This window comes from Eumetopias jubatus, unplaced genomic scaffold (genome assembly GCF_037043125.1).
Source record: "Eumetopias jubatus isolate StellerSeaLion01/CBP00866 unplaced genomic scaffold, mEumJub1_p1.0 scaffold_1, whole genome shotgun sequence".
In the NCBI taxonomy this organism is placed as follows: Eukaryota; Metazoa; Chordata; class Mammalia; order Carnivora; family Otariidae; genus Eumetopias; species Eumetopias jubatus.
Window position 1 is genome coordinate 85,872,077 of NW_028274807.1, and position 19,425 is coordinate 85,891,501.

At 34.7% G+C, this 19,425-nt stretch overlaps 1 protein-coding gene and 1 pseudogene across 3 annotated transcripts in view; one reads left to right on the plus strand and one right to left on the minus strand.

Annotated features, from left to right (window-relative positions):
* Window positions 1-19,425, minus strand: part of MFN1 (mitofusin 1) — a 32,313-nt gene that overhangs the window by 5,120 nt on the left and 7,768 nt on the right. For all 3 annotated transcript variants that reach the window (XM_028100978.2, XM_028100979.2, XM_028100980.2), the window contains 11 exons: window positions 17,992-18,100; window positions 16,440-16,547; window positions 13,677-13,830; window positions 13,495-13,562; window positions 7,075-7,196; window positions 5,357-5,483; window positions 4,970-5,074; window positions 4,588-4,690; window positions 4,217-4,446; window positions 2,214-2,366; window positions 824-1,020 (listed from right to left, as the gene is read on the minus strand). In XM_028100978.2, coding sequence (XP_027956779.1) covers window positions 824-1,020; window positions 2,214-2,366; window positions 4,217-4,446; window positions 4,588-4,690; window positions 4,970-5,074; window positions 5,357-5,483; window positions 7,075-7,196; window positions 13,495-13,562; window positions 13,677-13,830; window positions 16,440-16,547; window positions 17,992-18,100 — 1,476 coding nt within the window. The remainder of the gene's footprint in view (window positions 1-823; window positions 1,021-2,213; window positions 2,367-4,216; window positions 4,447-4,587; window positions 4,691-4,969; window positions 5,075-5,356; window positions 5,484-7,074; window positions 7,197-13,494; window positions 13,563-13,676; window positions 13,831-16,439; window positions 16,548-17,991; window positions 18,101-19,425) is intronic.
* LOC114207009 (NADH dehydrogenase [ubiquinone] 1 alpha subcomplex subunit 1 pseudogene) lies at window positions 1,581-1,793 on the plus strand (annotated as a pseudogene).

The window sequence follows — 19,425 nt, forward strand, 5'->3', positions numbered from 1 at the left end:
TCTCCCACTCCCCCTGCTTGTGTTCCCTCTCTTGCTGTGTCTCTCTCTGTCAAATAAATAAATAAAATCTTTAAAAAAAAATAATAAAAAAATAAAATTCTAGAGCCTCATATTATGAGGCTTACTTACCACTTACATTACTTAACCCTTTTCAACTTTTATTGTAACTATGTACATGGTATTTCTTCCATTAAATCACAATCATCTTCAGCTCAGAAAACATTTTAATTCAGCTCTCAGTAGCATCCAAATACAGAGTATTATGCATTGACTTAACTGGAGTTCTATATATTTTTATTAAATCAATGAAACAAATTTTAAGATATATAAAAGAAACTAACAGACCCCAGTACATTATAAAATTCTCTTGAGTTCTAAAAGAATTATGCCTTTTAACTTGTAAATCCGATGGGGCACCTGGGTGGCTCAGGTCATGATCCCAGGGTCCCGGGATTGAGCCCCGTGGATTGAGCCCCGTGGATTGAGACCCGTGTCGGGCTCCCTGCTCAGTGGGGAGTCTGCTTCTCCCTCTTCCTCTGCCCCACCCCTGGCTCCTGCTCGCAAGCTTTCTCTCTCAAACAACAACAAAATTTAAACTTGTAAATCTGGGCTGTGACAGTAAAAATAAATTACATTTACCATCACACATTTTTGAGCCCACTTGTTTGATATCATTCTGTTTTTTCACCTTGATGGTGATTACAAAATGTGTTCACACTGTGATAATTCTTTTGAGCTATACTCTTGTTTATGCATTCTTGTTTACACGTCATACATCAATAATCCTTAAAAACAAAAAACAAAGACACATCTTTCAACTTACTGTTGTACTTGATGGCTACAGTTTGCACTGGTGAAGCTAACAATCATCTGCAGTTTTTCAGTTGCATAGTTCACAAACTGCTCTTTAAAGGCTCTCTCCTTGGCACGCGTGGTCCACGTCAGCCTCTCGTAAAGATACAAAGCTCCATACATACTTAATGAAACAGATATGAGTTTCCACCCTACAGTTTTCCAAATCTGTAGGATAAATTCACAGGTTACTTACAGAAAGACTAGCACCACTAGGGAGATTGTACGTTAAGGCATTTTAACAAACTCTTCAGCTCCCTACAGATCTTTGACTCAAATCCATATTTTAAAAAACTGTATTTCCTTCTCTGTGAGAAAATCTGAAGTGGAAATCAATCAAGATGAAAAAGGAGCAGTACATAACCATCAGGCAAGAACTTTTACAAGGTACCAGACATTTGCTAAGTTGATATAATGTATCTCAAAAAGGGATGTGTATTTTTTTTAGGTCAGAGATTTTAAAAACTAAAACAAGTTAAGGCCTATGTTGTTAATGATGTGAAAAAAAAACTTTAACAGTTAAAAAGAACTACTAAAAAATAATCTTTAATACTTTAAGGCAGATCCCTTTGGTATTCATAAGGGATCTGAATCATTCTTGTTACTCCATATCGTATCTTTATGTGCTGTGAAGTGAAAACAGGAAGCAACTGTTTTAAGGACTAGATAGTTGGTGGTATTTTTTTTCCCTAAAGAAATATTTGTTGGGCTCTGGCAACCGTGCTGTGATGTGGTTCGAGATCCTGCCCGGGATCGGCGTCATGGCCGTGTGCTTGGTCATCCCCGGCACAGGCACAGCGCACAACCACAGGTTCAGTAACGGGGGCGAAGAAAAAAGGGTTGCCTATTACCCATATCAGTGGAGTTTGATGCAAAGAGATAGGTGGGTCTCTGGAGTTAATCGTTACTATGTGTCAAACGGTTTGGAGAATATCGATTAAGGAAGCATTTTCCTGATTGATGAAAAATAACAGTCATACTCATCTACCCCTTCTAGAAGGTTATGCAGTGTATTAATGTAGTGCATAATAAAAACAAAAAAGTAGAGGAGAAAGTATTTGTTAAAAATGTATACTGTGGTAATCACTCTGCACTATATGTATATCAAATCATTATCTTATATGCCTAGAATACAATGTTATGTTGTTATATTTCAATTTTAAAATAAATAAATTTGTATTTTTAAAAACTTAAGATTAGACCTGTGAAACTCATCTTTATTCACTAATTTTAACCAACAACTTTTCATGTCATTTTATTGAATATCCTGGAAATAAAAGTAAATATACCTTTCTTTTTGTGATCTAGCAGACAGCTTTGCAAAAATTCCAATTTTAATTATACTAAAATGGACTTCTTACCACTCCTCCAACAATGATGATGCCCATAGAAGTTCTAGATGTGAGAGAAGCCAATCCTGTTATTAAGGTAACCATGAGTTCTTCCTGTGATGCACTGTCTGGCGTTGCTGGATTGGTTGGAGCAGTGGGAGTAGAGGCTAAAGATCTGGGGAGCTGATAAGGTTGAGGAAAAAAGGATTATTACAACTAAACAACTACAAATGGAATAGTTACATTTACAAAGTTTTATTGTATTTCTTGTATAATTACAGTAGTAAATCTATAAAGAGAATGACTCCAATAATAAGTTTACCATAAATATATGAAGAAAATAAAAATGGTCTGAAAATTATTTTCTATGATCAATACTGAACCAAAGATATTATGAATTTTCATACTATATGATTCTACCTATAACAGTAGGCCCTCAACTCTCAAGAGGAATTAAAGCTGTATTTTAAAATTCTCACACCAAAGACACAACCTTAAAAAAATGTATTTTTTTAAATTACTTAGAAATTAAAATCTTCTACACTTCAAAATACACTATGTAAAAATTAAAAGCCACAGACTAGAAAAACAGACCTGGAAATCATGTATCTGACAAAGGACTTGTATCTAGAGAATATATAAAGAACTCCTACAATAAGAAGCCAAATAATACAATTAAAAATGGGCAAATGATCCCGAATAGACATTTCACAAGATGTAAGAATGGCCAATACAAGCACATGAAAAGATGTTCAAAATCATTAGTCGTTAGGGAAACACAAACTGAAACTATATGAGATATCCCTTCACATCCACTAAATAAAAAAGACAGTAACAAGTCTATTGATGAGAATGTTGAGAAACAGAACCTTAATATACTGCTGGTGAGAATGTAAAATGGTATAGCTGCTTTGGAAAAGTTTGGCAGTTCCTCAGAAAGTTAAACATGGAGTTACCACATGGCCCAGCAATTTCATTCCTAGGTATATACTCAAGAGAAATGAAAACAGATGTCCACATAAAAACAGTACATGAGTGTTCATAGCAGCATTATTCAAAAAGTACAAACAACTCAAGGGTCCATCAACTGAATAAAATGTGTGATATCTGTAATGGAATATTATTCACCTATAAAAAATGGAGTACTGATATATGCTACAACATTCATGTACCATGGTGATGAACCTTGAAAATACTATGCTAAATGAAAGATGCCCCAGTCACAGATGGCCATATTTTTTATTATTCCATTTATAGGAAATGTCCAGAAAGGGCAAAATATGATAGTTACAGGAAGCGGACTAGCAGCAATAGGACTGGAGGTGGGAATGATGATTACCTGCAAATGGGCACAAGGGTAGGTACCACTTTGGGGTGACAGGTTCTTTTTTTTTTTTAAGATTTTATTTTTCTTTTTCGACAGAGAGAGAGAGAGAGACAGCGAGAGAGGGAATGCAAGTAGGGGGAGTGGGAGAAACAGACTTCCCACCAAGCAGGGAGCCCGATGTGGGACTAGATCCGAGGACCCTGGGATCATGACCTGAGCCGAAGGCAGACGCTTAACGACTGAGCCACCCAGGTGCCCTGGGGTGACAGGTTCTAAAACTGGATTGTGGTGATGTTTTTACAACTCCATAGATTTTCTGAAAAAGTACTGAATTGATAAATTCAAGTTTTTTCTAAATGTTTGCATTTACTCTAATTTAGTTGAAGTCAAAACTTCAATTCTATTTGAAAACAAAAACTTTTAAGGAAAAAAAACCATTTCAAAATGAATGTACAGCAACCTCCAACAGTACTGAATGAAAACGCTGGAACTGCCTTTCCCTTTGCATTGTATACCTAATTCAGAAATGGTTCTATGTGATAGATATTAGCTTATAAATATGCAAATTGGACACAACTAGGTCTATTAGAGAAATCACATAAGCAAAATAAAAAAGAACCTCAACTGGTAGAATCAAAGATACATAATTGTGTAGTAGGAGCAATAACAAAATAAAAAGCTTACTCAAAAAAAAAAAAAAAGATACCTGGAAGATGGGTTCTGATAATCCTAGTAGCACCCTCTGAGCATTCACTGGGCCCAAGAAACGATGCACAAGGGAAGACCAGCCCAGGGAAAAACGAAATACAATATCCTCTTGAAAATCTGAACATAACTTGTGGCAATTTAGGTCATAGCTGAGATCAAATTTCTTGCAAGGAATCAGTGTATGAAGTTTATTTTGTATACCAGTTGGAAGTAATGGCTTCAAATTTTCTAGACAAAACAAAATTATGATATTTAAGAAACAACAGTAAATAATGTTATACATTTTATAAAACACCTAAAGGAAAATAAATCCTTTCCCAATGAAATAAATAAAACCACCACACATGAACTTGTAGACATAAACATTACCAATAATCTCCTGCTGGGACTGAAGCATTGAAGCATTGACTTCATTGGTGCACCGATCAGCCAAATTTCTTCCCATACCATCTTCAATGTGCTTATTTAACTCCTGTTAACATGGTACATGGGCCCATTATTTTTTCTCTAGAACATGTACAAATTTTACGAAAGCTTAAAAATTATGGTAAATGATCTTATTCTAAGAGGATAACGTTGTTGTGTACTTTATATACAAGATAGTTTACATTTATTACAAGAGTGCACAGGAGATATAAGAGTTCAATCATGTATTGATTGCCATGAAGACACTAAAATGGCTAATCCACTAAATAAAAATGTAGAATAAGGTGAGAAAAACTGAGTCACTCTCTTTAACAATTTAACTTACATTTTTATATACTTTCAATACACTTGGAGTAGGATGAAACTCAGAACAAAATTCATCAACCAAAACAGACAGTCGACAAATTTCATCTGTCATTGCACAAGAAACCTAAAAATATGAAGTTAAAAAAATTAAACATGATTATCACCTACTCAACCAAATTGTAAAAAACTTAACAAAATGTGCCTTGAGGGTAACAGGGATAACATTTTTAGGATTATCAAAAATATTTTCATTTCCAGAAATTTAATTTATTTAAAGATTTTATTTTTAAGTAATCCTACACCCAATATAGGGCTTGAACTTACAACCCCAAGATCAAGAGTGGCATGCTCTACTGAGCCAGTCTCTCCATTCCCAGAGATTTTAATCATAAAGTCACCAACCCACCTTGTTTGCCACCTCTTCTGTAACAGCCCTGATTTTTTTCTTAACATCCAGTGTTAAAAGGTTCATCTGGTTTCGGATAAAGTCCAGTCTATCAATTTGATCTTCCCTCTCTTCCATTGAATAAACCCTATTGTAGTATGCAGAGTAATTAATTCTCAGGATACATTAAAGTCCCAAAGCAATTAAGCTAGGGCATTCACTTATGTAATGAACCAGCTATTAGCATGATACGCAGGGGGAAAATGAATCTTGTATTTCAACATCTAAAAGGATTCAAATAATATTTCATTTATAAAATATGTCCTAGATGACTATATAAACTTTGTCTCTCTGCGCATGTGGCATTTGAATCCCACAAAGAATAAGGATTCTCCAAACACAGATACGAACAGTCACAATAAAATATTGACTTCATTTAATAAACAGGGGTCAGCAAATGGCATCCTGAAAGCCAAATCCAGCCAGCTGTTATTTTTTGTTAGTTTCCATGACCATTCATACGCCTATCATCTCTATGGCTGGCTGTCTTTGCCCTAAAACAGAGTAGTTGCAAAAGAGAAAGTACAACCCACAGAACCTAAAGTATTTACCATCTAGCTTTTACAGAAAATTTGTCAACCACTACAGGATACAGGAAAACAAAGACCTGAGATTCTTTTAAATTATCTTTAGCTAAGAGAGTTCCCAAGACATGATTATACAAACCATCAAGTCACATCTTCTTTGTGCTATGTTTAGTTCAATGTCCTGTATTTTTCAAATCAGTAATATTAAGGTCAACCAGTGGACCAAATTACTCACTTCGACTACTATGATAAAGCAACTGAGCTGGAAGAGGTATAAATGACAACACAATCTCATACAGAAACAGTGCACAGGGCCTGAGATCAGATTGATCTGTTTTACATATTACAAATTCTCTAATTTTATACATGATGCATTCCAGCAAAAGTGTCAAAATTAGGCAATAGATTTAGATGTATTTGTTCCCTGTAAGAGCAAATGCATTTAAAATTCCCAATTTAATGTCCTCAATCTCTCATGCTTTGTATCTTTCCCTTGATTGGCTTAAGCCCACTAATAGTTCAATTAAGGCTTAACATCATTACGTGTGTCACATCTAATAATATCCACAACTTTAAGTGCACCAAGTGTGTGAGACTACCCTTTTATTCAATGTTAGCAATTTCATGTATTTACTTTCATCTTTATAAGGTAATAAATGGAGTAACAGCGCAGTACAATGACATATAGGGTAGTGCTTTACCAAATTGACTTTCTGGCTGGCAGGTAGTATCACCTTGTTTGCTTACCAGTTGATAAAAACCCACAACTGGCATCAAAAGAGATTTCAAGGTATCAATGTGTAAATATATGAAAAATGGGTCATAGGTTGAATGTAACAAAAAAGAGGGCCACCTCCTTTATGGACTTCAAAAAATTCCACTTGAAGAGATAGTCCTTCCACTGCTTTAAAGATATTTTAAAACTATGAAGCATGTTAAAATCATAGCTCATGAGAATACTGAGTTCCGGGAAATGTAAATGATGTATTTAAGGTTGCAGAATATTTATAATTTCAAATATTCATTTAAAAACATGCAAGCAGGTTGTTGACTTTAGTGCGTATTTAAAATATAACAATTTAAGACCTTAGTCTAAGGAATTTATACTGACACGAACTGACATTTTTATTTTGCAATAAAATGAATTCATACCTTTTCTCTGCTGCTGCCACGTTTACTGAATCCATTATGTTTTTCACAGTATCTAGTATCTGTTTAGCTCTGATAGTGTGCTGTTCAAACTTTGTTTTCACTGCTGACTGCGAGATACACTCCTGCGAGGGCCCAAGCCATAACACATTACTGTAATTCCATCCCAAGATTTTCAGGAATTTAAACACAAAAACTTGCTGTTTGTAATGATAACCAAAACATAAATAAGAGCAGAAAATAAATGCACGATAAACAGAACTTAAAATAACAAAGGTTAAAAAACCTACAAGAAATCAAAAGTAAAAAGGGCATTAACAGCAAGTTCATATCTTTGTGTAATTTTACACAGTAATGTGCAATGGTTTTTTGACTATATTTTTAAAAATAAATGAATGAATAAGCAGGGTACTATTGTCAATGTTAAAGCTTTCTCCATTAAAATTACCAATTTTATCGGGATTGCCTTTAATCTACTCTTAGTCTGTCTTGATTTTTCTCATGCTTACAATACCTAATAAAGTTAACTGACTTATGAATTAGAATTCCACAATTTAAGAAATTAGTTGACAGGATTCACATAAAGTCATTAATATCTGAACAACTTGAAAAATACTCTTAGCAACAACCCATAGGATATTTTGTTTAGAAAAATATCTACAGCTATTTCAAAGATAATCCTGCAATCGTCCTTGCTATCTATAGCGTGCATACAGTTCGAATGATGCCCTATCTCATTTGTTTCACCTTCAAGCTAATTATAGCTCATAAACCATTCACAGCTATACAAATCAGGTTTCACAACGTTTTGTTTTTTTTTTTAAATAGAATATATTAGAATGCATCACATATAGTAATGGATACATTTATACTATAAAATTTGTTTCAATTTCAATACATGTGCATACTACTTGTTATTTAAAATATTTACTGTGAATTCATCATTGAAAGCTCACAAAATTATTACGTTAAAACTGTCCTTTCATTCTTACTTCATAGAAAGTTAAATTCTGCACTGACATAACATCTAAAAGAGGGCCATCTGGTCTTCGATCAAGAAATGCTTGTCTGGGTCAAAGCAGCAATAACTACAATAGGTGTTTGGTAGGAAGCCACATCTATTCACTGTGATTAATTTTTATTATTTTTTTTAAAGATTTTATTTATTCATTTGAGACACAGGGATACAGAGAGAGAGCATGAGCAGGGAGAGAGGCAGAGGCAGGAGAAGCAGCAGGCTCCCCACTGAGCCAGGAGCCCGATGTGGGGCTCGATCCCAGGACCCCGGGATCATGACCTGAGCCGAAGGCAGATGCTTAACCATCTCAGCCACCCAGGCGCCCCGTGATGAATTTTTAAAAATTAGGGATATACCCCAACTCTCCATGATTTCCATGAATTTATCTTCTTGAACCTCTTTTTTACTGTAACCAGTATAAATTGTGGTAACTATCCTTTGCCACAATAAATGGCTTTCAAGCTTTAAAGTATTCACTTAATACTATAGTATTTGTTATAAAATCATTAGTACGTTACATTCATTCAATATACTATTTATAACCTAGAGCCTTCACATCTCTAAAATGATTACCTATTCAATTCACTATAAGACAGAAAAAACTTTTAAAATTTCTTTTGACATTTTAGCTGTCCTCTTCAGTACTTTGAGGTATGAAAAATAAAACAGATTCACTTCCTTAGCTATAGGACACATGAGGGTAATTCATTTATTTAACAATTTATAAAGCCTTAACTCCAGCCCATTACTTTCTTTCACTGTATAGCCTAACTTTGTTCATGGTTAAACTTATTTATACATCACTCAACATCACTAATCCTGAAGAGATTAGTTGTAGGAAGTTACTGTATTCCCCGTTCTATTTGTGCCTACAGAAAAACAACCGATAACTACACAATATTAAACAGTTAAAAGTATAAGCTGCTTATTTTTTTAAATCATTTTTTTAAAGATTTTATTTATTTATTTGAGAGAGAATGAAAGACAGAGAGCACGAGAGGGAAGAGGGTCAGAGGGAGAAGCAGACTCCCTGCTGAGTAGGGAGCCCGATGTGGGACTCGATCCCGGGACTCCAGGATCATGACCTGAGCCGAAGGCAGTCGCTTAACCAACTGAGCCACCCAGGCGCCCTAAAAGTATAAGCTGCTTATTTTTAACAACCAAAACAAAAGCTTTGATTTTCTTTAACTATATCTCATAAACTGACAAATTAACCTCCATAAAAATGATAATAAAACCATGAAAATTTAAAAGAAAAAAAGGTTAAAAGAAATTCTATGTTCCTCGATGAAGCAGATCTAGGTATCAGCAATGAAGACCCAAAATTTATAGATAACAGCACAGTATTAGAGCTAGACCAGAAAGAAAATATTTTCAAAAGTTATTAGGCAATATAAAAGTCATTCCTTATTTAAAAATATACAATCATGTCATGAATAAATATAAAGAGAATAAGCAATCTTCTTCTACTTAGGAAGTATCCCACACTGATGTTCCCACTGATCACAAAAATACCAAGTCAACCTGCAAAAGAAATAACTCTATTCTGAGTTGTGGGAAATGTTAATTTAAATACAGGTTTTTTTAAATTGAATTTTTTCTCAGAACCCTCACTACACTAATATGCTTATGAATCCCCACAGAGAACATACATAGTGAGCAGCAGTTTCCAGACTTACTTTATCAGGAACTCTAATTTTCCAAGGAGAAGGTTAAAAAACTACACCAAACCATTTTAAATGCCATCTTGTCCGATTATCCTATAGACTATCTTAAAACTTATTAAGGATTTAGAGCCAGAACAATAATCACATCTCAGTGAAGACAGTTTTCTAACTTTCTAATAATATCTAAAGAAGTCAGCTGTTAATTATAGATTTGTAGATATTAATATTTATGTATAATTAAGACATAAAATGACATTGTCAAATCCTCTTAACAGACCCCAAACATCCAATAACATGCTATTCATCACTCTCAACTTAGTATTTTTAAAGATTTTAAATTGACAGGGCAGTGCAAGAAAAAATACTAATATACGATATACCTTTCTAATTTGTTTTCCTTTCCTTTTCCCTCTCCATACAGATATATCTATATAGAGAGATACACATATACTTTTATAGATATTTTTTCCTGCTGAACAATTTGATAGTTCTTTGCAGCCACCGCAACTTTACTACTAAATATATTAACGTGTCCCTAGGAATGGGATCATTTTCCTATACAACCAAGAAACAATTACTGCATTCACTGGGGCAGTACTATTAACCTAACACACAGTCCATTTTCAAATTTCACCAGTTGTCCCAGAATGTCCTTTACAACAAATTCACTGACATTTTAGAGTAGAATTATTTTGTACCTGTTTTCCATCTTATAATCAAATTAAGAACAGTTAATGGCCAAATATTTGAGCAAAGATATTTAGATTTCTAAATTATCTTTAGAATACACACTTGTTCAAACACAGGTTTAAAACAGTGAGAAACATATTGACAGAATTAATACTGATTTTCTTGATTGATTTTAACAGATTTAATTTTCAAGCATTATTTAAACTTGGTACTCCAAATGTTCCTGTAGTGTTTTGCTCATAAGAACCAAATGAAACCCAAAAAGTCTATGGCAAAGATCAGACCGCTAAAAATGATAAACTTGGTACTTTCTTTTCATAAAAATTATTTTCTAAGACTCCAAAAAAAAAGTGAATTCTAAAAACAAAGAGAAAATGTATATAAGGACACATTCTGTGATCACAATGCAAAGAAACCAAGAAATAAATAACCAAAAGTTGGATGAAAAGAATCAAAACATCTGATTTTTTTTACTTTTTTTACTTTTTAAGATTTTTTTATTTATTTGACAGAGAGAGAGAGAGCACAAGTAGGCAGAGAGGCAGGCAGAGGGAGAGGGAGAAGCAGGTTCTTGCTGAGCAGGGAGCCCGACGCGGGGCTCGATTCCAGCACCCTGGGATCATGACCTGAGCCAAAGGCAGCCGCTTAGCCAGCTGAGCCACCCAGGTGCCCCAAAAACATCGGATTCTTAACAACTCCTGTATTGAATAGAAAATGCCAACAACTACAATTAAAAACTATTAAAGATAATGAAAACTAAACTGGATACCAAAACCTACAGTATATGTCCAAAGTTACATCACAAATTCACAGACTTAAATTCTTTCCTAAAGAATAAAAAGCAAAAGACAATTCCACTTAAAAAGAGGTATAAAAAAGGCAGAAGAAACTATGTTTAAAGATTAACATAGAATTTAATGAATAAAAACCAAAAAATGCTATTTATGAATGGAAAAATAAACCAAAGGCTGGAACTAGGTCTTTGGAGGATAAAGCAGAGTAACTAAATCACTGGCAAATCCAATTAAGGTTAGCATATATACACGTGTTCACAAATATGTACGTATGTCTATATAGAAATGAGAAAGAATACAGAACAATTTTATCCTACTTAATTATAAATTCTTAAAATATCCCAATTTATATGAAATCTTAAATTACCAAAATTGATTTAAGAAGTAACACATTTTACTCTGGAAAAAAAGTTGAAGAGTTGTCAATGTAATCATCAAAAAATGCTTTGGCTACCAAGACAAGACTTTTCGCCCATCTGATTATTTCTTTAGGTAAGTTCGAATAATTTCTAGCTGATTCTCATATTAAATCTATCATACTTTTAACTGAACAAATATTTCAAACTCTAAGGTCGACATTCTCCACTTTATGTAAAAGCTCTTGCACATAGTTTTTTCCATACATAATTTTTAGATTCCCAAATGAACTATTACAATAAAAAACTGCCAAGTTTCTTCTAAAAACATTAAAAAACGGTAATTCCTAGGTCTGCCTGATTATTGCCATCACTTGGGGAGCTTTGAATATATGCGGATTCCTAGGTCCATCCCAGCCCCACTCGATCGGTCTCTGGGATAATTCAGGAGTCTGCAGTTCTCTAAAGCACCTCATGTGATTCTTATGATCAGTCAAGGTTTAGGAACCAGTGCTCTACAGCACAGCTTTTGCTCTTCTCATTCCCACTTCTTCAAGGAGATATTCTGTCTGGGTAGCAGGAACCAATATGAAAGAGGTTATAAATGCATTAAGAGAACAATATGATTTGGTAGGAGAAATCAATGGCAAATATCTAACACACAAAGAAAGAAGGAAAGAAAGAAAAGGTCAATAAATAAGACAAAGGGAGACAGAACAATACATCCTCTCCCCAATATTTTCCCCATGGATGAAATAATTGAGAAAGAGTAAGGAGAGCACTGAATCTTGTGAAAGCAAAAAGGAAAGAATATAAACAATGATCTCTGAGTGACTGGGACGTCATGTAATCTATGGTTTAGCTTGGGACAACATATGCTAATATCCCAGGGGCCTCTGACTTTAGAGAGATCTTACCAAGATAGCCACTAGTGGGCTTTCCTTCTTTAAATACTTTGTTTTCATCTACATAATAGTCTATCTCCAACTCACCAAATTAAAGATGGGAGATAGCAAATATTTAATTCAAAAAATTCTGCCAAGTACATTCAACATTCATGTCCTTACTATTAAAGCTGTTACGACTTAAAGGAAGAATAATTACAGAAAGAAGTTTTTTTAAGTTCTGAAGTTTTCGTGTTCATTCATGGGTGAAAAGGGGATATAAATCTAAGTAGAGCTAGATTAAATAGGGCTAAATAAGTTTGGAAATTAACATCTAAAGAACTCTTCACTCAAATGTAGGATGTTTTAATGTCTCTGAATAAAATGCCTACACCAAAATACAAGGAAGTGTCCTTCCTTCCCAATGCTGCAAATACATTAGCTATTCATGTGCGCCAGTAGTTCCTACCAGATTCCTAAACTATAGGATACCCTATATCATAATTATTTTTGTATTCTTTCATTTAGGACATTTGACCTAAAATGTGGAGAATAAACAGGTGACAACAGTTTAAAATGTAATAAACTTCTGTCAAATGACATTAACTATATTCTTTATCTATCAACAGTATGGTACAAAAAAAAGATAATCTTCACTTTGCTCCATTACCCATTCCAACAGCAATTACATTTAATATTGCCTCAAATTACTGAATAAAGAGAATTTCACTCATTGCACAACACATGCAATATCAGAAAAAGTTTCCCATTTAAATACAACTACATAAGAAAAAATAAGAAATTACAATCTTTAATTCTCAATTCTTACGGATCATCCATTTTGCAGGGACTTCCTTTCTTCAAACTTGCTTCACTTGCTGTAGCAGTAACTATACTAAATAACAGCAAGCAAAGGTTATTTGACAAAGATAAATAGTGAAAACAGAAGATTATGATCATTCTCCAACCAGTGTTAGGGTTTTCTATTAGTGAATACATTCACAAAATTCCTACCTCGAAGATTTGTTCAAAATTCTGAAACTCCTGTAATCTTGCCTGGAATCCTTCAGCAAGTGCCCCACCTATAATATTTACATGAAGAGTTTAAAACCTAGAATACAGCAAGGTAAGATTTCCAGCATGTTATTTCTATAACTATACTTGTATTTCAAAAGACAATCTATAATAATACATACCACCTTCTGGCATCCCCTGTGCTTTGTGCTTTCTAGCACTAAGAACTTCCTTTGCAGAAACAAAGAAAATACGATTCTGTGCCTCTAAAGGATCCACAACTTTAAGCTCCTCCACCAAGAAATGTAGACATCTTTCCATGTGCTGTCTGCGTACCTAGAGAAAACAGGGTACTGAAATAATTCTAGTAATTAAACAAATGTAACTGACAGCCATCGGCCTATACTAAACTCCATTTATAGTGATATTATAATAAGTAATAGCTCCCATATTACTTAACAAATCCAAAAATTCTAATAAATAGAATACTTTCTCTTAAAGTAATGATCCTTCTTTGACCATTTAAAATTCTGATGGGCCACCACATACTCTGCAGCCATTTTCCAACATATTGTAGACAAATATTAGTACTTACTGCCTTTGGAAAAGGTTCTTATTTCTGTGTTATTGACATACATGACTATACTACAAAAAAAAATGTGTATATGTATCTGTGAAAATTAACAGGTGGCATGCAGGCAACAACCACAAACCAGGTGGCATTTTTATTTCTTATGCTTATTTTCCAAATTTTCTTACAATGAAGCTATTAATATCTTTGATATCAGAAAATAAGTGCTACAATTAATTTGCTACAATGAAGCTATTTTTATTGTGAAATCAGAACATAAATAGTCTATTTTTCTTAAAGCACTGAGAATTAAAGTTGGGGAGAATGCATTAGCTAGGGATTAGGGTTGCAATGTTAGGTTTAAGATTAACACTTAGGTATTAAAATCAGAACTAAGAGGGGCACCTGGCTGGCTCAGTCAGTACAGTATATGACTCAATCTTGGGGTTGTGAGTTTGAGCCCCATGTAGGGTGTAGAGATTACTTCAAACTTTAAAAATATAAAAATTAAAAAAAAAATAGGACGAAGGGTGAAACTAGTTAGGGTTTAGTACTAGCCTCTAGGATTGTGGCTACGATAACAGATCTCTATCTTAAGACTTCAGGATATAAAACTTCATATTAAACAAAATTCCAATTTTGGGGATGGGGGGAAGAATGAATGCAAATAACATGTAAACAGTGATAGGACAGTGTAAATTTTGATTTTTTTTTGTAAAGAAACACAATCTATGATCAAAATCAGAAAAAGAAATTATCAGGCAAATTAAATATTTTTTATAGATCACAGACCAAATTCCAGATACTCTATTCTTCTCAATTTTTTTTTAAAAGATTTATTTATTTATTTATTTGACAGAGAGAGAGAGAGAGACAGCGAGAGAGGGAATACAAGCAGGGGGAATGGGAGAGGGAGAAGCAGGCTTCCCACGGAGCATGGAGCCCGATGCGGGGCTCGATCCCAGGACCCTGGGATCATGACCTGAGCCGAAGGCATACACTTAACCGACTGAGGCACCCAGGTGCCCTACTCTATTCTTTTTAAAAAGAAATTGCTAGGGACGCCTGGGTGGCTCAGATGGTTAAGCTTCTGCCTTCGGCTCAGATCATGTTCCCAGAATCCTTGGGATCAAGTCCCACATCGGGCTCCCTGCTCAGCAGGAGCCTGCTTCTCCCTCTGCCTGTCACTCCCTCTGCTTGTGTTTGCTCTCGCTCTCCCTCTCTCTCTGACAAATAAATAAAATCTTAAAAAAAAAAAAGTTTCTAAAACCACCAGCATGACTAAAATTTAAAACAACCAAAATCCAAGTGTTGGTAAGGATATATAAATCACTTGGAACTCTTAATCTGCTTGGGAGTATAAACTGGTACAAGCACTTTAGAAAACTCTTGGGCTGTGTTTACTGAAACAGCATATTCTCTACCTATAATCCAGCAATCCTACTCCTAGATATATACTCACAGATTACTGATCTCTGCAGTACTGACATTTTGAGTCAGATAAATCTTTGGTTGGGAGGGCTGTTCTGAGACTTTTAACAGCTCTTAGCCTCTACCCAACAGATGCCAGTAGCATACTCCAGAGCTGTGACTACCAAAAATATCTTCAGACATGGCCAAATATTCCCTGGAGATCAAAACTGCCCAACCCCTCAGGTTGAGAACCACTGGATATACCCAACAGAAATATATACTATGTGCATCAAAGAGACATATGTAAGAATATGTACAGCAGCACTACTAACAGCTAAATATAGGAAATTTACCCAAATGCCCATCACTAGCAGAATGAATAAATCAAATGTAGTTATTCAAAGGCTGAAATATTATACAGTAATGACAATGCACTTCAGCTCTGCACGAGAGTATGGATGCATATCACAAATGTAATGCTGAGAAAAAGAAACGTGACACAGAAGTAGATACTGTATGATTCCACTACATAAAGTTGAACAACCAAAACAATTAATCAAAGGTGTTAGAAGTCATGGTAAGTGCTCATTCTTGTGAGGGAGGACAGAGATTGGAAGAGGGTGCTGGGAATATTCTGCTTCTTGAGCTGGATCCTGACACAGGTGTGTTCAATTTGTAAAATTCACTGAGCTGGACACTTAGGATCTGCACACTTTTCTGTTATGTTATACTTCAATAAAAAACTATTAACAAAACAGAGTTTCAATATCTAAAATGATTATATAGTACTTCTATAACAATTTTCCTCCAAAGTAGCTTAATATTCTGGTCTCTATCACATAAGCCTTTTCTCAAGTAATAGAACAGCTACTTAGAATGTTCTCTTCTATAAGGTATACTGTTTTCTCAGATAACAATGTACATGACTATATTTCACAACTTAAAAGAAAAAATAACTTACGTCTTCCATATATTCTGGCTCTGATGCAGAGGCATCCCAACGATTATTCAAAATGAAAATATTAGGCTTGGAAAGTCGCTCATTTACTTTGTGAAAAAACTGTTTTTCCTAAAAAACATCAAATACCCCAGAGTATGTTCACTTTTAACAGCTATTTTATATTTACATTTATAGTTGAAGCTCTAATCTAAAAGTCTGAACCATTTAGACAACAGTGATTAATACTGATTGATAAAGGATCCCAAAGCACTGAAGATTACACTTCTCAAAGATGAGAAAATTAAATTATAAGAAGGCAAAAGTGAAGATTTTCCTGCTCCTGCCATGAGTCTTTTCTGAATTCAATTTAACAAATATTTATGTCTCTACTATTGTGCAGAACACAACAGATATTGCTGGATATTATAGTCCATATTTTCAAAAAGCTACCTCAAATCTTTCCAAAGATTTAGACTAAGTAAATTAATAACAATGTAAGACCTATGTACATCATAATAAGCAATAGAGAAAGAAAGGTTATGTGCCTTAAATGCTATAAACACATGCTATGCTTATTCAAAGCAAAGAGACACCATATCTAGTTGGAATTAGGAAAAATTCCATAAAGAAGGGAATGGTGGTAAAGATGTGCTTAAAAGTACTGATAATGGCTTTCTGAAAAATAAGCTGGGAGTGGGGGAAGAAATATGGGCAAAGAATAGCATAAACAAAGACATAGAAGTCAGAATGTACATCAAAACTTGTTTATCAATATCCAAATAATGAGGTTGTTCTAACAAAGATTTTAAACATTTATCAGTTTCTCATATCACTGGATTATAAACAACCGTCCATGTTGTCACAGCAGCCTGGTCCACGTGATATAGATCAGGTTATACAAAAACAAGTAACAGTGGCAAAACAGAGGTCTTTGCTGGTAACATCTAGGTATAATGGTGTTTGGCCACTAATATGCTTTTGAGGAATAACAGTTTTAAAAAATCATACCACAGTTTTGGACATTAGATATCTATAAACTCTGGAGTTTATCTGGGATGAGTCTGGCTCTAGACATCCTGGATAAATAATCTTATCTATGAGGTTTGACAGCGGCGTAGAACGTACACAGGTAAGCTGGAACCTGAAGTGTATACACGTAAAGCTGGGAAAGGGTGACTAGAAGTATGAAAAGCCTTGCCTGCCCGATGTGAGGACTGGGATGAGGGTGTGAGGTGGGAGTATTAAACTTTATTCAAAAGACTTAAATCATCACCCTAACAATTCTGGTGCCCATTCCTTCTGAAACTGGCAAATAACCACAATCAATGTCAACACCACACACGTATCACACCTTGAACTTAAAGATTCACTAGAAGCTAGAGCCATCAAACCCTAGATTCCCAATGGAAACACTCAAGAAAACCAGCATCAGCTTTTCTGGTCCCATGGAAATACAAACTCCTTTTTTCACCCTTGATTCTTTCTGATCCATGATTTGGATTTCCCTCACTTTTCAGAATAGACACTATCTCATTTCCTACCACTCAAACATAGTAATGTGATTAAATCCTACCGTGTTCATTAGTGTTGATTCAGAGTTTGCAACCAAAACGAAGACATCAGCATCTAAGCAGAACTTATCAATCCAGCTATCCAGCTCTGTAGTGACATCTGTACCTGGACTAATGGGAGCAAGATAATACTGTATTTTATAATATTTTTTAAAAAGAAAATTTGATTATAGAAAGACATTTTTTTAAACTTTTATAAATTGAAGTCTAAAGGACAGGATTTCTACCAGTTTTCAGCACAAAGCCTAAGAGATTTACTTTTTTACCTATAAGAGAGCACTTGTGGCAAGCTGAGTCTGTTTTATAAACTTCAATATTTATTCTGCTGACAAATCCCAGAGCCTATCCAATTGACAATGTAACAAATGCTTAAAAAAAAAAAAAAGTTTATTTACTAAAAAGAAATAAACTTGGGCGCCTGTGTGGCTCAGTCAGTTAAGGTCTGCCTTCAGCTCAGGTCATGATCCCAGGGTCCTGGGATGAAGCCCCATGTCATCAGATCCCTGCTCAGTGGGAAGCCTGCTTTTCCCTCTCCCTCCGGCCCTCCGCCCCCCCCCCCCCGGCTTGTGCTCTAATAAATAAAATCTTTAAAATAAAAACAAATAGGGGCGTCTGGTGGCTCAGTCATTAAGCGTCTGCCTTTGGCTCAGGTCATAATCCCAGGGTCCTGGGATCGAGCCCCGCATCAGGCTCCCTGCTCGGCAGGAAGCCTGCTTCTCTTCCCACTCCCCCTGCTTGTGTTCCCTCTCTTGCTGTGTCTTTCTCTGTCAAATAACTAAATAAAAATCTTAAAAAAAATAAAATAAAATAAATAACCTTGTGATTTTTGACAAAGTAAGTAACATGGTCAATATTTTAATCTTTTAAATCCTTATGCTTTGGATGGATGAAAAGTACTAATAAAACAAAACCAAAAAACAAAGAGGCTAATATGTAACCAAAATCAAAGGTGCAAGCAGCTGTGTCCAGTACAGCTCAGAAAATATTTACGTGCTCATTAGCATAAATAAAACACCCTCTGCTAAGACCTAAGTTTAATATACTATCTATACTATAAAAATTATAGTGCAACTATCTACACACTGGCTTGATGTACCATGTGACAATGTGGCAAGATGAGAGGCTGGGGTCATGGACATAGTCTGGCCATGAAATAAAGCAAAATTAAAAGCCCATCACCAAAACCAAGATGGTTTCCATACAACACTGAAATTTTAACCGAAGAAAACAAAAGAGCATACCAAAATTTTGAAAAATCATTTAACTACCTTTTTTAGTTAAGGACATTGCTTAGCAGATGTGCATTATCATTTTACTTAGCACCAATGTAGTCAAAGAACACATAATAAATGAAGACTCATCAGAAGAGTCAAAACAAAATTCCAGAAGTATTCAATTAATTCTTGAACAATGAAAAGCTATGTAAACTCTCTAGT